This window comes from Catharus ustulatus, chromosome 14, assembly GCF_009819885.2.
Source record: "Catharus ustulatus isolate bCatUst1 chromosome 14, bCatUst1.pri.v2, whole genome shotgun sequence".
Lineage (NCBI taxonomy): Eukaryota > Metazoa > Chordata > Aves > Passeriformes > Turdidae > Catharus > Catharus ustulatus.
This window is the reverse complement of record NC_046234.1, coordinates 6,454,958-6,477,823: the sequence shown is the minus strand read 5'-3', so window position 1 is coordinate 6,477,823 and position 22,866 is coordinate 6,454,958. Positions and strand designations below refer to the sequence as shown.

The following is a 22,866-nucleotide window of genomic DNA, read 5'->3' as shown; positions in this document are numbered from 1 at the left end:
CACAAAAATCCTACCCAGACCAACTAATATGACATTTTGCAACAAAAACAAACAGAACTGTTTACCACATACCTTACAAATAAGCACTTTCAGTCTAGGGTGTCTATAGATGGAATCCTTTTGAAAATGGTTCACCTGCTGCCCACAGGCTGTACAGCTCACAATTCCATGGAGTCCTTCTTCTATGGAGAGGATTACAAACCACATATTAATTGTTTTCATTCTTATTTAAGAAATTGCATTTTCTTGCAATATTCTGGACTGTCAGGTTTTTGTTTCTGCACCACCCAGCACCAGAGAAATCTTTCTGTAACCATTTGCCATTTAAACACTGAATTTTCTCCTGATTTCTATGCTTCTCTTGCCAAGATAAAACTTTCAAAGTGAAGGAATTGTAAGTTGGGTTAACTGGTCACCTCATGAAAACACACCTAATTTAGAGTCATCACTGAAATTCTTTCAGAGCAGCTCTGATATACTGAACAATACTCCCCATTTAATCTTTGTTCAACAAATACCACTGCAATTCATGTTTGTATTATGGCATTTCTTTCACACACAGTTTTAGCTTCTCTAAGGAAAACATAGAAAACTCTTACAAAAATCCAAGTAATCCTTGTAATGGTGACTGAAAAATCATTTCTCACATTTTGTTTCCTTCTCACTGGTGGTTTTAGGGTTTTTCTGAAACTACAGTGTTGCTGTAATCCACATGTTCTCCCCGTGTTGCTGACTGCTCCCATGGTGTGTGCACCACTCTACTGCTGTGCCTGTATTTGGTCAAAAAAGGTGGTTTTTTTTAATGCCAACCCCCCAATTCACTTCAAAAGGGGTGAACTTGGTATGCTAACTCCATGCCAGGCTCTTAACTAATCCTCTGAGACCTCTTTGTCTTCAACAGCAGAAAAAGGAAAATCATTTGTGAAATTCCTGCACTTCCAAAAGCCCAATTTGGGATCAAGCAGACACAGGTTTGATGAGATCACTTAACTGCAACTTGTCCTTTGCTGTCATGCTCAGTGATTAAGTCACAAGGAAATTAACTCAAGAGTTGGATTTAATGACTAGAATCTGCATACAGACTCTGTATTTTTTCTATTTTGAATTAAACCATCACTTCCCCCAGAACTGGAAGCAAGCTCCAACACCAGCACATTAAGGAACTGAATGAACATTCTCAAGACACAAAACAAGCTCCCAGCAATCATCTGTTGAAGCACAACCTCAGACGGCTCAGGGGCAGTGAAACAGCTGCTCCACACTAATTCTGTGAAATTCTGGATAAAATTCTGGATATAGGATTTGTGCACCCTGCAGCCATTCCTGACAGCACAGCCACTGAGCCTGGGGACCTGCAAGCCCCTCTCAGGAGCTGCAAACCAGCTCAAACCCTGGTTTCAAATGCTGCTGTGGCCATGGATGAACACACCCATCCCAACACACTCCTTAGGAAAGAATCCCACACTGCAGCACAGAATCCAAGGCTGGCACACACCACAGCCCTTAAACTGCTGCAGGAATCACTGAGGGGCCCAGCCAACCCAGGGAGAATGTGATATTCCCTGCCAAGCCCTGAGCCACTTCCCTGTTTTCCACAACCAAGGGGAAGGAAGCACTATGACCCCCTTCCTCAAACCTGCAAGCTGGCAGCAGGAAAAGAGAGAATTTATGAGGCAAACCATTGTAAATCACATTACTACTACAAGTGATGATGATCCACAGAAATTAAACTACTACTAATTTGTTAATACTGAGAAACTACTTGGTTAAAAACATTCCTAATTGAATTTATTGGCAAAAATACAACCACAACCGTACTGCAGACAAAACTTGAAAATAATGACACAATGCCTCTTACAGTCTTACATAAGAGGAGTTGGTTGCTAGAAAGGCAAGAGTTCTGCTTCTACCACTATTTCTAATACACGTAGAACATATAATCCCTACTAGGAATGCAAATATTTAAAATATATGCATATATGTCAGGCATAGTAGAGTAACCAATCCAGTCACACAAAGGAAGGCCTGCAAATTCCCTAGGGATGGAGATTAAAAAAGCTGGAAGGGCAGGTGATACACATTGCCTTGGGGATGCAGACACAGGCCACAAAACTCAAGCACAAGTGTCTTTTTAACACTGTACCCCTGAAGAGTTCTGTTGGACCATATGTAGAATTGTTATAAGCACAAATGGAAATAGCATTCTTATATGAACAGGACAGCTTGCATGAACAGAACAGAACCAAGCCCCAGAGTTTGTAATCTAGAGAAAACATCAATGCCCAAAATGTCACTGACATCACATGAGCCCAGGTGTATGCACAAGCACATTTCCACACAGTGACATTTCACTCCCCTTCACCCACAGAAACAGCACTCAATAAATTACTTTAAAAGAGAGCAAGGATCTTAAATGATTCAATGGGAAGGATGAAGAGTGTGTGCAAGATGGTTTGTATGGATTCCCTGGCTACTGTTGGAGGTGTGTGAGCTAATACTGCCAGCAGGGTTAACAAAAATATCTACCTACTTATTGGTTACATTATACATAATCCTCCCTCCTCTCCTTTGCTTTTGGGGAAAAAAAGAGAGAAATTAACTTCTGTTAATATTACAATCTACCTAACTTCTCAGTTTTAGCAGCAGCTCTGGAAAACCAGCTGACACAGCAGCTTTTCAAAGGTAATCCTTAGAAGGGCCCACTGGAAGGGACTTTCCCACAATCTCAAAGCAAAACAAAAAAGTCTCTATACTGTTTGAGGGTTTAGGATTTTTTCTTAGCTCACTGATGGATAATCTGCCCGTACATGTCCCTGCTCAAACATGGTTCTTTCCTGGTGAGTCAGTGAATGCTCCTGTATCAATGGAGTTTTATAAAAGGAATACCTGTAACACCTGATTGCAACCAAGCAACTGCACCTAATGAAGCATCCTATACCTACTGAGAGGAAAGAGTTTAATGGGAACTAATCTTAGCTTTCACTGCTGCATTGCAGGGGCAGCAATGGAGGCTAATTTCTATCAGCTAAAATCCTTAATGAACAAAAAGCCAGAAGAGTGGAGGTATTTTTAGAATAATTTATTCATAAATATGGACAATTTTTAGATATACCAAATGTGGTCATAAGCAACAATTTAAACCCATTTCAACAGATGTTTTAAATTGTATTTACCTCCACGCTTTTTGGGAGCTTCAGGTTTCATTTTAACGGTATTTCTGCTTCTAAATTCAGGCCCTTTAAAATCATCTTTGTCTTCATTCAGCACTGGCTCAGGCTGTACAACCACTGTACCTAGAATAATTTTATTTAGAAATTGGAAACCATTACACATCCAAGTGAAGTGCAAAAGTTCTGATTAATAAAGCAAACCAAAAAAAGCTAAAACTCAACAAAGTTTTGAATGCACAGATGTTCACAGAAAAAAAAAAAAAAGAAAAGAAAAAGAAACCAACACCACACATTTCAAGCTACATCTGTGTTGCAGCTGTAGGACAGAAGCCATGGACTGAATGGGCTGAGGAGTAAATTCTGCTCTTTCTGCTCTGCTGTGGATGTGCAGGACAGGACTGTCACAGTAGGACAGGAACTTGCTACCAATCAAGGACATCATTTAAGTTCCATGCTTTTCCCTCTTTGATCCCTTCTATTCAGCTCCCCTCATCTTCATTTATTTCAATATGAAATTTAAAAAAAGCATTAGAATAAAACCTGCTTTGTCTTTAACAAGATACCAGATTTGACATTTTCATTTTAACAAAGTACTAATTACACTTACATGAAGGAAAAAATACATCTTTCCTATTTAACAGCCCAGTTGTGTTGTGAGGACACTGAAAATAATCTAATATTCTGAAAAAAAATCCTTTTAGAGTGACTATTCTCAATAATGCTACTCACAAAGTGAACAGCAGCAATTTTTCCTGTAACTCCCATAGGTAAGAAATGGAGGAGATTAATCCAAATCACACTGCAGCTAAGAGCAGAGTGATACAGGCCTGCAGTGTTAACTGTTTCTAAAGGTGCTTAAAAAGAGATCCAATAATGGCATTTTTGCCCCCAGAGTTAGATGCGCTTTTGTTGATCTAATTGCTAATAACCTCAAAGAAAGAACAGTAAAATGTGACCTTCAAGTGACAGAGCCTGAGAGTCCTGCAAAACAAGAGAATAAATAATTTCCCCTTTGTGATGGTTTTATACAGGTATAGCAGGCATTAGAAACTAAGCCACCAGCACATATTTGTGCACCCACAGATTAAAATCTGCTGGGCTCCAAACTGAAAGTGCTCAGGTTCCTCTTTTTTGTGGACAGAAAACCAACAGGACCTTCAAGAGGCATTTCACTAATACATGTGCATTCTAGTGAATTATTTATGCTGCGTCATAATCTTGGCTAATTTGCTGAATTCAGAAACAAAAATAAAACCAACCAAAAAAAAGACATGACCTACCTTTAGGCAAGCTTTGCATATCTACATCATTCTCTGAGTTCTCATTTGAAATATCTTCATTTACAGTTTCATCCGCAATTTGTTCATCGTCTGACCCAACATATTTTGTTACTACTGTAGGTTTCCTGCAGAGACAGAAAAAGAACATCTTCTCACAAAAAGTACAAACTGCAATCCAGGTAAGTTTTGCAGGCAAAACACCATATGAACTGTGAAAAACTTCAGTTCTTTTTGAATTTATTAAAGACATTATGAGCTGGGATGCCCCAAGTTAATATAATTGTAGGATAATTTTCTGGTTTGGAACAGGACTTCTCCCCTCCCATGTGAAACAGAAGTATATACTAATAAAATCTTTTTGCTGTAAAATCAAGGATTGATGTATTTTTAAGACAGTCACAATTCCAGGAAAGAAGTCTGAATGAAACACAAGTGAATGTGTGCTCATGAATTTTATCCATCATTCCAGGTTAAAGAGGCAGCACAAAGAGAATACACAGATATTAGCAAATTACAAAAAGCATCTTGGCAGAAGAGATGTTTGCAAGGAAATAAAGGAAATTTAGAAAGAAATGAAAAAGCCAACTTGAAGAAAAGGATCAGCTGATAGAATTTCACACAAACAATTAAAACCGAGTTCCATGAAAATGAATGAATTTACTGCGTCAGAACGGGGAGAAAATAATACAAAATATGGAGCAAATCTGTCAGTAGTCTGAAGGCAATGCATGAACTACTGCAGGATACTGGTTTTGTCAATATGAGGTACAGCATGAGAAAGGGATGAGTGAAAATCCCTTTAGTGATAAGACAGGAAGCAAAAAACAGGACTATAAAAGTATATAAATGAAAAGAGTTCAGCAGGACACTGGATTCAAAAGATGAGGGAGAAACTAAAGCCAAATATAAAGCCACACTTGCAAATATGGCATCAAGACAAACATAAAAAGGAGACTGAGGAATATTAATTCCAGCAGACATGATAAAATAAAGCAACTTGGATGAAAAGGGCAGTGAAAAGAGATACAGACTTCTAAAGAGCAGTACTAAGGCAGCTGCTGTAAGATCAACTCCCTGCACTGTACACTGGGATTTAATAAAATCACAGAGGACAGAATTTGAGTGAGAATCAGCTGAGAGCAGATGAGGAGGAGTTTGACTGGACTAAGTCTGCTCTTACTTGGGACACAAATCATTTGTCTCTTGTAGGGTCAAGCAGTTGGCAAACAATTCACTCCATACTTTTTAGACCAAAGAAGGAAAAAGTATTAAGCAGGGACACAGCAAAAGGCAATTTCTGCACAGGACACCTCAACAGCATAGTCTGATGCTGCACTCTTCCAACAGTGAAGCACATAAAACCTTTCATTCTGTATGATCCAAGTTACATTTTTGGAAGAATCCTACAAGTACAAACGGCAAGACTGAAGGAACTCTTGGATAAACTCCTCTGCCCTGAAGATATGGGATAATCTTGTCTTTGCAAATAATAATCAAGCTTTAGCATCTTAACCCTTCATCTTGAGCAATGGTTTGAATTTTAAGTGTTACTATGAGGCATTTGTTTTACCAGCACTCCATAACTTCATGGATTTATACTGGTGTGGACCAAAAATATTTGACACAGTGCACCCACTTTTCTATAGCTACCCACACCCAAAAAGAAATTTATTTGTTTTTATTCTCCAAACCAACCTTTTGGATCGGGATAATCCTAATGATTTGGTTCTTTCTGAAGAACTACTTCCCTAGAAACAAGAAAAAAATGTAAAAGTCAACACATTTATATCCAACTGTCAAAAACCAGTTTCTTGCATTAACTAGAAACAGCTCAGAAATCACTGTTATTTAAAAAAATAATTAAAAGAGCAGCAGGAAAAGCAGTAACAAGTGACAATTTCAACAGTCATGCCAGTTCAGTTAAACTGAACCTCTGGAGTTTCAGGTCAGAAGTCAGCAGCTCACACGGGTCTGGGAATGCTGTTCTTGCTACAGGAAGAAACCATCTCCCTTTTCCATCCAGAGGGCTCTGGCACTCAGGAGTAGCAGCAGCCTGCACCCACAAACTGCCAGCAGAACAGACTCTTGCTATGTGGTTCATGTGCCAGAAAGCACTGAATGCCTTCACAGCAAAACTCATTTTTTCAATGGTTTTTGCACTCAGATCACAACTAAGTCTGGGCAGTTGAAAATACCTGAATTTACAGCAGTAAAGACAAACAGACAGGACACTGGCACTTGTGTTTTCTCTACAATGTTAAGATCATATCCACCAGAATGTTTCCAACAGGAGAACACACAGAAATAACAGACCACATGAAAAACTTCTACTCAGTTTGACACAGATCCAGTATATATTTTTTAAAAAATGAAGCATATCTGCCTAAAGAACAACTCAGTATCCACTGTTATCTGAGTAACAGGGTGAAGGGGGATGACATTAATGGGAGCTTCTGACAGTATTACTGAAGTATTTATTGCAAAAGCCACAGAGTGAATTCAGCCACTGTGCATTACACATGCAACTAGAATTCAAAAGCATTTTTGTTCTTACCTCATCCCTGTTGTTCTCCATTGAAGCTGGGCTTCCTTTAGGGTCTCTGTTTTTACCTATGGAGAGAAATTAAAGGAGTCCATTGAAATGCATGGAAGTTCCTAAGTTCTTCACACTGCACATCACAGCACTGTTTATGTCTCACCAGGCTGGACAGAGATAGCTGTGACTTCCAGAGACAAACTGCTGCACAACAGAAAAGACATTCCACTGTGTGGTATAAATTTTACAGAAATAATTCAGAAATTCCTTTCAGTCTCTGGGAGCTTTGCTGTTGGTGAAGAAATACTGAAGCACTGCAAGTGCAACTGCATGCAGAAATAGTATCATTAATGCATTTTTGCTGATCTCCAAGAATTTATTGCAAATATTTTCTCTCACACATCTTGACATAACAAAGTATTAAATCTGAGTTCATGGAACTCAGACACAGACAAAAATCCCATCTTTTTCACAGACAAAAATCCTATTTGATCCAAGTTCTGATGAGAATTCCTTTTTCTCAAGCTTAGGAACTGTGGAATATAAAGCCTCAAGACCTGCAACCTATTGGCACTTGCTCCAACCCACCAGTCCTGGAAAAGGAAGGGAAAGTTTGGAGTTCAGTGATTGAATGATTCTTGTATGAAGTTGCTCCAAAAGTTTAGGAACAGTAGAATTTTAACAGATGCTACTGAGCACAAAGTATAATTACAGGATACTTATCTGGATTATTTGTGATTTTAACAGAAGACTACTAGCACTGCAACTTCTTTATCCTTAAACTTCAGTTTTAGGGAAAACCAAACAATTTACTTCTATATTTTGAAAAATCTGAATCACTTAGAGAATTCAATGCTGGATATGTGACCTCTGCAGAACTGAGTAAATTGCAGGGAAAACCATCCAGCCAATTTCCACACATGAAGAAGGAAATACATAACAGAAGCAGACAATGTTTCTGGTCTTCGTAAGTACCTGAAACAACTTCTCTAGATTATTACAGGCATTCCCAGTTGTGAGGGAGGAATCTGAGATGTGGAAGGAGGGTGACATTTCTGCTGGAGCTTGGATACTGCTCACTTTCTACTCTTGACCAACTTTTCCCAAGTGATAAACCCATGGAAAATACCAGCTTGGAGAGCTTGGCAGAGCTTCCCCTGCTCTGGCAGCCCCAGTGTGTGCAGACTCTGCACTCAGCCTGATTCCATGTGCTATTCCAAAAGCAGCTGAACGTGCTGCAGTGCCAGTTTCTCTGTGTGCTCACTGAGGAGCTGTGTGCTGCCATCCCCTCCCAGCTCAGTGCTGACCTGGCTGCTCCTGCCCAGCCACTCCAGGGCCATCAGGGAGCAGAGCTTCCCCTGGGATTGCTGCTAACTCTTGGAAGAAGAGCAGGCAGGCTGGCTCTCCTGAGCTCTCTGTGACTCTCCAGGCTGGAAGCCACGCAGTGGAAAGGAGGGAGGCATCCAGCTCCAGTGCAGAGGGGATAAAGAACATTATGAAAGCTATAAAGCAAGTATTGCTTCCTGTTTTAACTGACCTCTGTGTATGGCAGGGACAAAAGTTTAGGGTATGAATACCCTAAATAATACCCAACTGATTTCTAACATCCAGCCTTCCTGGGCCACACTCTACCACCTTCATCATCATCTCCCTCCTCACAACACTCTACCCAACAACTCACATATCCTCCAAATGCTGGAACAAAACAAGATCCATCACTAAATAAATCTGATTTGGCTCCAGTCACATCCATAACTTCTGATTCTAATAAACACCCTCTCGATTAAAAAAAAATAAAAAAGCAAGCACAGTTGCTAAAGATATTTTCATTATGCACAGAACATTAGGAAAGGAATTTGCACAGTAAATTCTGGAATTTCCTAATATTTAAGTGTTTTATCTTCACTCTTTAATAAGTTCTTTTAGATCTCAAAACCAACACTAAAACATGTCTGCTATGAATTTGCAAGTGTATCCATTTCAAAGACAATCTGTGTTTTACAGCAAGAAACCAAATGCTAATTTTTAACTACAGAGTATAAAGGGAGAAGATGTCTATTTCCCAGTGTGCTCCTCAGCAAAATTTCACTTTGAGATACATCTACATCACAGTTTATTTTACTGTTCTGCTGAAGCACCACAAGCAGTTTCTTTTTCCTGAGCTAACAGTTCAGTTTATGCTGACATGAGGAGGTGAGTGCCACAGGCAGCAGACTCTCTCTCCAAACAAAACATTAAAAGATAAAAACTACAAGCCAGAAAACCCATTGAAGGTATTACCTATGACAACAGGAGTTTAAAATAAACTCTGCAATACAGCCAGTGCACTCTTCTCCTCACTCCACCACATCAACACAACTTTTAGCTCATTAAGCAGCAGAGATTGCAAGGTTTTGCACCTGTATCCAGTCCAAGCTAAACTAAGAAACCAGTTAAATTTGGAAACAGATTTTATTCAGTACTGACATGAAATAAATTCACTTTTAATCACTGTCATCGAAGTGTTTAAACTTCATTACCTAATTCTAACTTAGAAGTAAAAATTTCCAGTATCAATTCTGACCTAGTGTAAGACTCTAGTTTTTTAAAAAGTATTATTTTGTTTTCAAATGTTTCCAGAAAATATGAAGAAATCTTCTTCAAATAACTATGGAAGCATAATCTCCAGAACTTCTTTCACACCTACAAGGACTGTAAAGTGTTACTACTACAGTAGAAAAACCAATTCACTGCATTTATAAATTCAGGAACGCTGAACAAGGAACTCCTAGCACAGCAAATACCTGTGTGTTTGATATCTCGTGTTTCAGAGAAGGAAAATTACCAGAAGATTAGATTTTTTTCACCTTTAAAAAGATTCAGAACTGAAATAATTATTGTGTATTTATCAAGCTATCACCACTTAAATCACATTAAGACTTGGTATAATTACCCCAGTGAAGTGTGACACAGTGAAATAACATCAAGTTGGCTTTAGAATCACACATACATTGAAAATGAACACAAAATGTCTTTTTACCTATACTTTTGTTTTTAGGTAATGTTGGAGGAGAGTTTGCGTCCTCAGATTCTTCTGATGAGTGAGCCAAGAAGTCATGGAGTTTCTGTACCAATGTATTCAACTTGCTTTCACTGTTAAAATACAAATAATACCCAGAGTCACACATCTCACTCGTTTATCAAGCTTTTAACCTTACGTTTAATCTTAATTAATACACATCCACAAGAGATTTAAACATTTGTTTTTGCACGAGTATATCAGAGCAAATAAAAAACATGTAATTTTTGCAAATGCTGAGTGAAATGGTAGGTGCAGTCTTATTGACAAAAAAAGCACAAAAAGTCTATTTTAAGTAATTTTCACTGTTTACAATTGTTGACAAAACTTAAGAAAGTCTGAGTGGTAATGCTGCTATGACATGAAGACAGCAAAAAATAAATATGCTACTTGTCAGAAGCCAGATATGTAAGAATAATAAAATCTTCATTTTATTACTAAAAATGTCACCTTTGGGGTATAAACCACTAGAAGAGTTTCACCTGCAAACTTAGAAACAACCAGACCCACTGAATATGACAGTGAAGAGTTCAGTGAATGTGATGGGTGCACTGAATATGGAAGTTTGCTGATGCAAAACTTTTATTAAATCTACCATCACATACATGTTGTGTGGTGTTAATTTTGTCAAGAAAGAACCATGCAGAATCATTCCTTGATCTGTTTTTTTGAGTGCTGATGGTTAATTCATAAAAAATAATCCCCTGGCAATTTTCTCTAGACACTTTCAGACCCCAGGAAGAGTCCTGGGTACATTCACTGATTATAGTAAAAAGCAACATTGCGATGCCAGGCTTGCCTTGAAAAGCTGTTCCATTTTATAACCTCCATTTACTGCCGGCATTTTACATGGTTTATTTCTCCAAAACTCCTGTAATTTCCCAGGACAAGGCTTTTCCAGCTGTCCAGACTGAGGCCAAGGGTGTTCAGCCCCTCTTCAGAGGGTGCCACTGAGCTGTTTGCTCCCTGCCCTCCTTATCAGCCCTCTGGAATCTGCAGCTGATCGGTCCTGACTCATCACCCCTTATCTGCTGCTCCAGACACTTTTCCCACTCCTGACCTACCCAATCCCCAGCAGATGTGAGCCCAGATGAAGGATAAAGCTTTCCACCCTTCCCACTGTTTGTTTCCCCATTGATTTCAAAACAGTCTTTTAACAGCAAGAAGAAATTACATTTTCTGTGCCTGTTTTATTGGTCATAAGAACTTTTGAATATTCACCCTGAGCAGTCACCTTTACCATCACTACTATTTCTTTGAACACATCCATTTATTAACTTCTGACTTTCAATTTGTTATTGCTAGAAAAAAAAAACTCATTTTATCAGAAGGACTTGCAGGTGAGTGCTCTCTTGAGCCAAGAGTGAATATCCTCACATCAATGCCAGTGACTATTCCAACCAATGAAAATAACCACATAAAACACCATAAACCATCCATTTAAAAAAAATCATCTGCAATTTCTTTAAATCTCCTGAGGTACTCAAAATAAAACAAAATAGCACTTTGCAATGAAAAGATTTTCTGCATGAGTGAAGGGCACTTTTCTTTTGAGACTACATATGTACCATCAATCACTGGAGCAAGTCTGAAAGAGCAGAACAAAGCTCTTTAACTCTCAAGAGTACCTTAAAATTTTTCTCTCAATCTGTCCAAAAGTCTTTCCCTCTAATTACTGGACTCATGCTGCTACACAACTGCCAGTTCCCTAATCTTGGGCTTCCCTTTTTCTCATGGATGGAAGGCATACTTGGAAAACATTACAGGAGATGATAATGGTACACTGCAGTCTTAACAGCTTGCATGCTCTCCTTTAGAAAGGAGATTTAATGACAATTTACTCACATTAAGTGAAAAAAAAATAGAGTTGTTCAGAATTATTTGATAGTAAAAGCATATAAAGAGATTTTATATCCGTTCCAGATGGTCTGAAGAAATAAAGCACATTTAGAAAGGCCACAAAAAAGTACATTTTTGGTAGTAAAAACAGCAACAACAAAAAAGTCACACATGTGGAATTCTGCTCATTTAGTTTATAAATAACTTGTTTTGGTAACAGCATTTTAGAAAGGAAATGGGAGCTATAGATGAGTTTAGCATTACTCTTGTCAATACAGAATGAATTCAGAATAGTATGCATGTGTCTTTGTGACTAATACTTGGAACATTATCTACTACCATTCATTAACTCTTATCCTAAGGAACAGAAAATTATCATTTTCAGAGCAAAGTTCTTGCTGACAACCAATCAAAAAAGATGATATTCAACTTGCTTTTTCTCTTGTTTATTCATCACTTTGTACCACAAGCCTTTGTTAAGAAATACCAGGTCAAATCTAAGCAAAGGTGTTACACTTACTCTACTCCACTAGAGAGAAATGTTAATTTAGGGCACAGCTTTAGTGCTTTTACGTCATTCATTTATACTTGAGAATAATAATGTATTATTTTTGTTTAAAGCTTCTTCTGCAAAATGCTGATTCTTTCCAGTACAGACCCAGTCACTATGACATTGATCACAATCTATAAATATGTGGTTTTTAATAAACATAGGAGCTTAAAAATGTAGAACTATCTCTGAAGCACTACTGAAGCTCCTCTACACTGACAGTCCCCACGTTATTTATTAGTGTCTTCACACTTGAGTTTTCTAATCAAATGGCTTCCCCACCACTGTAGAGCTATTTCAACACTGTTCAGCCTAATTAAAATAGGACTGAAAGGAAACGTGCCCTGCTATTATTGATTTGGCCATGAACCTGATTTGTGACCTTGGGAGCTACCTTGGAAAGTGCCATTCCTTACCTACATTCAGAGCAAGTGCTGCTAAAGCAAATAATAAATGCCTGGCCCTTACAGGATAACAAAACACCCAGAGTAGGCAAATTACCTATAAATGAGTCCACAAATAATTAGAATAAATAAAGATCCAGACAGGTTGTGTCCTAACGTAGACATAACACACTTCATTCCAGCTGGCTGTTGAGGGCTGTTCCCTGGATGTTCTTACCTGCACCAGGTTTGTGTGGCCAGGTTTTTGGTAAAGGGGGACTACAGGGGTGACAAACTTCTGTGCAGAGATGCCAAAAGCTTCCCCCGTGTCCAGCTGAGCCAACACCAGCCTGCTCCAAGATGGACAGGCTGTTGGCCAAGGCTGAGCCCATCAGCAGTGCCTTTAGTGCCTCTAGGGTTATGTATATGGGAAAAGAAAAATTCTGCTGCAAAACAGCAGCTGGGAGAGAGGAGCAAGTATGTACCCTGCAGCAACGAGGACAGAGAGAAGGGGAGGAGGCACACCAGGGTCAGAGGAGAGACCCAGCTCAGCCCACGGGGGTGCACAGGACAGCACAGACCCAGCTCAGCCCATGGGAATTCACAGGGCAGCACAGACCCAGCTCAGCCCATGGAGATTCACAGGACAGCACAGACCCAGCTCAGCCCACGGGGGTGCACAGGGCAGCACAGACCCAGCTCAGCCCATGGGGATTCACAGGACAGCACAGACCCAGCTCAGCCCACGGGGGTGCACAGGGCAGCACAGACCCAGCTCAGCCCATGGGGGTGCACAGGGCAGCACAGACCCAGCTCAGCCCATGGGAATTCACAGGGCAGCACAGACCCAGCTCAGCCCATGGGAATTCACAGGGCAGCACAGACCCGGCTCAGCCCATGGGGGTGCACAGGACAGCACAGACCCAGCTCAGCCCATGGGAATTCACAGGGCAGCACAGACCCAGCTCAGCCCATGGGAATTCACAGGGCAGCACAGACCCAGCTCAGCCCATGGGGGTGCACAGGACAGCACAGACCCGGCTCAGCCCATGGAGATTCACAGGACAGCACAGACCCAGCTCAGCCCATGGGGGTGCACAGGACAGCACAGACCCAGCTCAGCCCATGGGGGTGCACAGGACAGCACAGACCCGGCTCAGCCCATGGGAATTCACAGGGCAGCACAGACCCGGCTCAGCCCATGGGGGTGCACAGGACAGCACAGACCCAGCTCAGCCCATGGGAATTCACAGGGCAGCACAGACCCAGCTCAGCCCATGAAGATTCACAGGGCAGCACAGACCCAGCTCAGTCCATGGGGATTCACAGGGCAGCACAGACCCAGCTCAGCCCATGGGGGTGCACAGGGCAGCACAGACCCAGCTCAGCCCATGGAGATTCACAGGGCAGCACAGACCCAGCTCAGCCCATGGGAATTCACAGGGCAGCACAGACCCAGCTCAGCCCATGGGAATTCACAGGGCAGCACAGACCCAGCTCAGCCCATGGAGATTCACAGGGCAGCACAGACCCAGCTCAGCCCATGGGGATTCACAGGGCAGCACAGACCCAGCTCAGCCCATGGAGATTCACAGGGCAGCACAGACCCAGCTCAGCCCATGGAAATTCACAGGGCAGCACAGACCCGGCTGCAGCCCATGGAGAGCCCCAGCCCTGCTCAGGGCAGTGCCCAAAGAAGGCTGTGAGCCCACGGGAACCCTCTGCCGCAGCAGCCCCTCCCTGAACCCCCTGAGATGGGAAAGGACCACGCTGGAGCAGTTTGGGAACAGCTGCAGCCCATGGGAAGGACCCACGTGGGAGACTTCCATGGAGAACCATCTCCCATGGGAGGGACCCCACACTGGAGCTGGGGAGGAGTGTGGTGAGCACAACCACAGCCCCCATTCCCATTCCCATCCCCCTGCATTGCTCACCAGGAGGAGGCAGAGAACCAAATAAAGTTGAACCTGGGAGAAAGGAAGAGATGGGCAGAAGATACTTTAACACTGGGGAATAATTTCTCATTACCCTGCTCTGATTTGATTGGCAATAAATTAAACTCATTTCCCCAAGCAGAATCTGTTTTGCCCATGACAGCAATTGCTGGGTGATGTCCCTGTCCTTCTCAAAACCTGGACTTTTCACTGTGCTGTCCCTCCCCTGCCCAGCTGGGGAGGGGCAGGGACACAGTGACACCGTGGGTACCCACACGACCTCACCCCCTGTGCCAGCTGTGCTTCCCCAAAGCAAATCACATCACCTTGCACAAATAAAATTTCAACAGTTTTCATTTGGATCCAACTTGCTCCACATTCACATGGTCATATTTCTTCTGAAGGCAGGTGAGCTGATGAAAATTCATAACCAGGGCAGTGGAAGGAGCAGCACTGAACACTTCAGCAGCAAAGCCGTTGGACTGTCCTCTGAAACTGCACTGAAAACCTTGTTATTGCATTCAGTTTCTATTTGCTTTCTTCAGACACTTTAAAAGTGGAAGTGGAGAATGTCCCAGTTATTGTCAACATCTGGAATAATTTGAAAGCTGCATTTTCTTTAAACAAACACCTACCAACTATAACTCTAAACAAAGTGTCCCTCATCTGCATTTCAACTGTCTCCTGAAAGTGGCACAGGAGTCCTTTCCAGCTTTTATCTATCCCAATGTGGACAAATACACCTTTTTTTAACCATATGTCTTCCTTAAGTTCAATACTTGTGGCTTGAACTATTGTAAAAGTTTAAACATAAGAAAATCTTGGACAAGTTTTTTAAATTTATGTTTACAGTTGCTTCAAATTAAGTCTCAGTCATTTTTCACTTTTGAAACCAAATCTGCAGAACAACTATTAAACAGACAAAATTAAACAATCCTTAGGAAAAATAATTAAAGAAAAATAAAAACAGATGTACTTTCAAACTGCTGGTCTGTAGACTGCTATCCTCTGCTTCAGACTGTATATCCCTGTGTGAACAGCAGAAATCCAACAACCCACAGCAAAACTCTCAGTATTTTATTTAGGATGGTGGGAAGAGAGACTGCTCCTAAGCCTTGATATAATCAGGCCAGTATTCTGCCACCTGCAAATCTTCGTAGAAGTTTTTCATGATGAGAAGCAAAAGAGTTAGGATTAGCCCAACTCAAAGATTTCAGTTATAAGGGTAGAGCCTACATTGTTTTTTCACATAAAATATGTCAGTATTGTGGCTGAACACACCTGAATGAAATAGCTTAAAGCTGTGGGAAAGAGTGAGAGGGTAAAGCCTCCAGTAGGAGTAGTTTTATTTTCTTATCCCAGTTTTAAAAACTGAGTGAACACACCACACCTTCCATGTCCTAAGAAACCTACTTCTGTCAGAAAAAATACAAAACCAGAAAACAAAATCCAGAAATACAAAACCAGCCTACCATTATATTACTTGAACAAGTAAAAGATGGTTTTATCCTGGTGGGGAAACAGCACCTCATCCCAGTGTTTGTTTTTTAACTCAGCAATGGCTTTCCTGCAGGCAAAAGCAACATGACACTCCAAGTCCCAGACCAGATTCACATTTTGGACCTTACTTACACTGATGCACCAATTCTGCCAAACCAAGTGAGGTTTTACACTCAGGATTCACAACCTATTCGTGTTGGCCTGCCCAAGGACACAAACCCTCACACCCTGCACACACCTGATGCCATCCATATTCATTCCTCTCCTTTCTGCGCCACTCCACACCAGGGACTCTGGAGATCCTTTAGTCCAACCCCCAGCACAAGCAGAGACAGCTACAGGAGGTGACCCAGGACAATGGTCAGCCAGGTTCAGGTGACTCCACAGATGGAGGTTCCACAACCATTCTGGGTCAGCTGCTCATGGATGACCATTACCACAGTAAAGCTTTTCTCTGGTGTTTGGAGGAATTTGTACATTGAACTGACTAGATCAGATACATCAGAAAATACCTGAACACTAAAGCTCTGACTGAAAAGAGATAGAGGCATCCAGAACTTCATCAGAGATTCTGTACCTAACACTTTGTTAACACACATTAACTTTTTTACTTTGTTTGGAAGTAATTTTTAATCCAGGGGGACTTAATCAAGTGATACCTGGTACAGTTGAAGACACTCAGTGATGTGGATGAAGTAATTTTGAAGCTTAAATACAGCATAACAGGTTCAGACAAGTAAACAGAATTATCTTCCTCCAGACACACAAGGGGAATGAGAAAGCAACAGTTCAAAGTCACTAAGAGACCCTTTATTCTGTTCACGGAAGATTACACAATTTCTTTCTGTTAACATGGTGTGAGTTATTGCACTTCATTCACTAACAAGTTAAAAAAAAAAAACCCACAAAAACTTTGTTTTTAACCTGTTTCTTTAATGGGATCTTAAAAAACCCAAACAAGCAACAGCATCATAAACCCACAAGGCAAAAGTGAGACAAACAATCTCATTGTTAGGTTGGTTTCAATGCCACACTGAAGTGCAACTTCAGTGGTGGGTGAAATACCCTGCAAGCTGGAAAAGACTGAAGCCACCACTTGAAAATCTAAATAAGTTTTCACCTTTATGAGACAAAAATCATGTAAAGTGCACACCTTAGTTGATTCAGGAAAGGAAGCTCAGTTTAGCACATTAAACACACAAACCAAGCTGGATTTAAAATCTTTAAACACACTGTGTGGGAAAGGAGGAGAGGCCCCATGTTCAAGAGCATCAGGGACCTCTAACTGTAAAAATTCCTTTTACTTCATTTCCTTCTGCTCCCTGGACCTGAGCAGAGGTTTTCAACAAAACCTCCTTCAGTACCAACTCTGCTGAGAACCAAAGCCTGGCCCTTCAACTCCTCCACGTACTCTCAACCACAGCTGCCACAGTTTTGGGGGTGTAGCTCATCCAAAGCACAGGTTTTCATTTTACAAGATAAAAAGCATCTCAGTCTCAAATGTATTGCCTATTTTTTGGTTTTGCTTTACATGACAGATGCATTTACCCAACAAAGCTTCTAGGCTGAACCTATTAAAGCCTACAGTTGGACCCACTCAGATAGAAATTTCTACAACTACGCAGCTTTTGGACTTGCAAATAAACTGCTTCAATGGCACTACAGCTGACATTGGTCAGCAGCCTGTGTCATCAAGTTCTTCATTTTTTCAAGGTTTCACTTCTTTTCTAACAAAAAAACCCAACACAAATCAATCCATCACACACTCTGAGTGACAGCTACATTTCATCACAGACTATGAAAGCTTTATGCTCCTCCTTTAGTAAATAAATCAGGACACTTCACCTCCTAAAGTCAACAAAAAAACCTTCCATTATATTTGCCATTGAGGTTCTACAATTTCTTCTTTCTCCTGCTGCCACACCAAGGGAACAGCCTGCCACTGACCCATCCATGAACTCATTCATGTTTCCAAATGACCTGCAGGCATGCACTGAGCTCCAGCGATACAAAATGTGATTTCATGAGGTTCAGCACTATCCTTAGGCTTCCCCTTTATAAAAGACACTTCTGGTAATCCAATTTAAAATGTACTTGGTCACAGGCTGCAGACATTTGTTTTTATGGTCAACACAGCACATTTTAGCATTACTTTGGGATTTTCTTTTGGTGAGGTACAGGCACATAAAAAGCACTCTCTTTTCCATCCTTCAAGCAGAGGGTACAAGGAATTAGTCTTTAACAGAACTGAGAATTTCAAATTCCCACAATGTTAAGCTCATCCTGTTGCAGAATTTGTATTACACACACAGAAAAATGAAGATACCTTTAGCTAAGCCCTATAAAGACCTTGATACAAAGTCTGCAAAGCCCTAACAGACAGCATTGTACAAAACCAGAAATAACAAAGTCTCTGCAGTAAGTTTCTCTCCCAGAGAACTTCATTTCAGTGCTGCAGATATTTGTTCTGGGGCACACTTGGCACCGAAGATGACACAGTTTTGCTCTTCTTGAGTAAGAACTGAAAAATCTGCCTATGCCAATTCCAGAACAGTATGGAAGACAGAGAACTTTCACTATCCCTTTAGGGAATACAGAAGATTATGTGTTGACTTACTTCCAATTATATCATCCTGGCATCAAGTAACACACCTCAAACAACCCTGCAATATCACTCAGAACAAAGACAATCAACTGACTCAAAAATGCAGACAATTTAATAAAAACTTTAAAACCAAATGACCAATATCACAATGTGAGGTGAAAAACCTGGATAAAAAAACTCCAAGAACGAAGCCTATTTTGCCAACTTAAAAAACACAAAACACTACATTCATTGACTACCAGATAGTTCAAGTGAGGAAGATTCAAAACTCGTTTTCTTTTCTGCTGTGATTATTCTGTACAATGTATGAACTGGAAGGAACAGGTTAGGTCACTATGACGAAGATTCATTCCTTGCCTTGAAAAGGAAAGGACAAGAAAAAAAAAAGTTTTCGGGGCAAAAGCTATTGAGGAATCTTTGTAAATATTTACAGAGGCAGCACTTTTAAAAAGTTCTTAGGAAGTTACTCAAGTTTTCATCATTCAGGACATGGGAGACTCCTAGGATCTTAATACTAAATTAAAGTATTCTTATGACAAAAGTTTAGAACTCCCCTGAGAGCAGACTAGTATTGATTGATGATTTTCCTCTGAAACACTGGAAGTCAATCTTCCACAAGTGCTGGGAATACATTTTCCATGCAAATTCAGTTTTTTGCACATCTTCCCAAGAATTCCAACAGTGATTCCCCGGTCCTTTATTTCTGCACACCTGACATGGACAAAACTGCAGAGAGCAGAGGATGGAGTGACAGAAACACCGGTAGCTGACAGCCAACAGCACTTGTGGGAAATGAGAGCAGAAGAGGAAGACAGGATGAGTTTTCCTTTTTAATTTCCTTCTGTCCAACTCCAGTTTAAGAACTGGACTGGACAGAAACAAGGCAAAGCCCATGCAGTGGGTTCATCACAGCCCTGAAATGCTGGGACCCTGCAGGGCCAAGTCCAGCTCCTGGCACAGATCTTGGGAAGTACAAACTGCTCAAGATGAGCTCTACACGGGATGGGAATTGTAACAAACATTTAAACTGAATGAGAACTGAGTTTGTGAACAGAAGGAAAGTTTGGAGCATCAAAAGATTGTTACGTCTATCTACTTAAAAGCAGTTTGTCACAGGGCTGATTAATCTGTGGGCAGATCCCACCCAAAGAATTCACAGGATCTCAGATCTATTCTGTCCATGCTTTTTGATCTTCGAGATCACAAATAATCTGAAATAATCCCATCTTCTCTGCAGGTAATCTAAGAATTGCATGGAAAATGTATGAGCTTCTGTAACCTCTTCCTCCAAAGCAGTCCCTTGCTAGTAACACTAATTTTGGCACTAATAACAACATAGGAATATGGAAAGGGTTAAGTACAAACCCTGCATGTTACAGACCAGGAACAAGTGGCTCCAAAAAAGACAGACAAGATTATGGACAACAGAGAACAAAATATGACAATCATAATAAAACAAAAAACAAAGCAAACGGAAGAACGTTTTTCAGAATATAAAACACTAATGGTGACTGCAAACCAGACCATAAATATTAGTAACTCAGAACTTTTTGTTCTACAGTAATCAAACCCTTCACTTGATTTTCAAGGGCTGGAGAAGAAAAAGGAGAAAGTCCCTTAATTAGCACTTCAGTCTACCCAACAGAATAATGACTCCAACAAAAGAAGTTGTTTAAACTGTCAAAGTAGTTTAAGAACACAGAGCAGAGAAAGTGGGAGTAGGAAGGAAAAAGGATGAGAGATGGACAATCCCTGTCTTACAAAACAAGGAAAAGCACATGCAGAAGGAACTGCTAACTGCTGGGAAGTCATGCACCAGATAATGTGTATTTGCAACGCTCGTGACCTACATCAGCATGTGATCAACTTCAACAGTGATGAAAATCATCAAAAACCTCCTTCTTCTACATTCCTAATTGAAACGTTAAGACTTCAAAAACAAGCAATATAAAAGGGGAGAAAAACCACTATTCCTTTAACTTTTGTCTTAAATGACACAGTAGTTATGAAGTACTCAAAATAAGGCAGGAGGTGAAGATACACAAATATGACCGCAGAAAAAACTTTACCCAAGGCTCAGCACTAAAGGCAGAGTGACGAGAACTAAAGACACAGCGATGTTTCTCCAACACGGTGTGAAGATGTGTGAAGAGATGTTTGTGAGGCTCAAGCGCCAACCCCTCCCGGCTCGTGCAGCGCCTCAGGCGCGCGGCGTGTCTGTGGGTGATGGACTGCGGGGGTCACAGCCCCGGGGATTCGGACAAAACCGAAAGCACACAAAGACAACTCTTTACTAACAGTTTAACATGGCGCCTCCGCCAGCCGCACTTTGCGGGTGTTTCTCGGTTGCTGCCGCTCTGTGCCAGCCCCGCGGCCGCTGCCCGTGCCCAGCGTGAGGCGGGCGGGGGCTCGGCGGATCTTCCCCGCCGCGCTCGCACGTGGGGCGGGGGCCGCCCCCGGGGCCTTCCCGCCGCACGGCGCGGTCCTTCCCGCCCTCCGCGCCGGGCCCGGCCCCGCCGCCCGGGCCGAGCGCCGCGCTGCCCTCCCCGCCGCCATCCCGCCTCCCGCCCGTCCCGCCAAGGCTGCGCCGCGCCGGGCCCGGCCCCGCCCCACCCCGCGCGCGGCCGCCGCGGAGCCGCCCGGCCCGGCCGTACCTCACGGGCTCTGCGGTCATGACTCCGCCGCCGCTGCTCGGAGCGGAGCCGTCGCCCGGGCCGGGGCCGCGCTCAGGCGCTGGGCGCAGACAAAGCCGCGGCCGCCGCCATCGCCAGCGCCGCCGCCATCTTATCGAAGGGAGCCCGAGAGGACCTGCCTCCTGCCGCCGTCCTCATCCGCCGCCTCCCATTGGCTCACGGCCGCCCACAGCTATTTTCTGATTGGGCAGCGCCGCGCCGACTGTTGCTAGGGCAGTTTACGTCACTTCCCAACCTTCCCCGCGCTGATTGGCTGGGGCGGTGCTGACGTCACGCTGGCGTCATGGACCGAGGCCCGTGACATCATTTCGTAACAAAGTGCACTGACACCTGTGTCCAGCAGGGGGCCCCAGCGCGCGGCAGCGGCCATGGCGGCGGGAGCCAAGCGCTGACACATGCCGGGGATGGACAGCGGGGGACAGCAGCTGGAGTCACACCGGGGACAGGCAGGTGACACACAAGACTTCGTTGCAGAAGAACCATGGCATTGGGTGACTCTGCAACCTCGATTCAACCACAGCGGGTTCATCACAGCATTTAGACGTGTCACCCGTATGCAGAGTAACAAGGAGCAGGTGCCCAAACTCATAGTAACAGCACCACAACAACTCTCCTATTCCTTAAGGATCCTCCTTCTCCTCTACAAGGATCACCACAACCACCCTCCTCCTTCAACAGGATCACCAGAGTGATCCTCCTGTTTTGTGGGCATCACCAGGATAACCCTCAGCCTCTCCAGCGATCACCATCTTGACCCTCCTCCTCCATGGGGATCACTTATATCCTCTGCAGGAACCAGCCCTGGAACTCCAAACAAGACAGGGATAACCTAAACCACACACAGGCTCGGGTGAGCAGCCCCAAGTAACCCTGCCCAGGGCAGCTTCAGCCCAGCTTGGCTACAACTTTTCCTTTTTGAGCAGAAAATTCTCTAGGTAAGGAAACGCATCATTGGCAGCTACACCTAAGTACACCAAGACAATTTTCCCTGCTGGTACTAGCAGCTTCTACACTCCTGTCAGATGTTAGAATGTTGTGAAAGGAGGAGGATTGGAATGCAGCCTCTTCAAGGGAAAGTTGTTGCAGGTTTTTATGAGAAGATGACTGAACTGCTGGAGTTGTGTGAGCTTCCATCACCACACAGGACCAAAACAGAACAGACCACCAAAGCCAAGCCCAGTACCACCCAGAATTTGAAACAGGTGACAAGTGTTAGCCACTTACTGTAAAGGAAACCAGTTTTGAAAATTAATATATTTTCCTGCAGAAACTAAAGAAAAAATAATGTACCTACTCACCTGGTTTCATAAAGTAATGT

General features: G+C 42.4%; 1 protein-coding gene across 2 annotated transcripts in view; it reads right to left on the bottom strand.

Moving 5' to 3' along the window:
* The window catches only part of ATRX (ATRX chromatin remodeler), a 69,749-nt gene extending 48,132 nt beyond the window's left edge, over positions 1 to 21,617 (bottom strand). Inside the window, exons 1-7 of one of the 2 annotated variants that reach the window (XM_033072061.2) lie at positions 21,510 to 21,617; positions 10,006 to 10,118; positions 7,005 to 7,060; positions 6,146 to 6,198; positions 4,451 to 4,575; positions 3,174 to 3,293; positions 73 to 182 (exon numbers count right to left, since the gene is read on the bottom strand). In XM_033072061.2, coding sequence (XP_032927952.1) covers positions 73 to 182; positions 3,174 to 3,293; positions 4,451 to 4,575; positions 6,146 to 6,198; positions 7,005 to 7,060; positions 10,006 to 10,118; positions 21,510 to 21,529 — 597 coding nt within the window. In that variant the 5' untranslated portion in view covers positions 21,530 to 21,617. The remainder of the gene's footprint in view (positions 1 to 72; positions 183 to 3,173; positions 3,294 to 4,450; positions 4,576 to 6,145; positions 6,199 to 7,004; positions 7,061 to 10,005; positions 10,119 to 21,509) is intronic. The other variant, XM_033072063.2, reaches the window with a different exon arrangement.
* Positions 21,618 to 22,866: the final 1,249 nt, after the last annotated feature.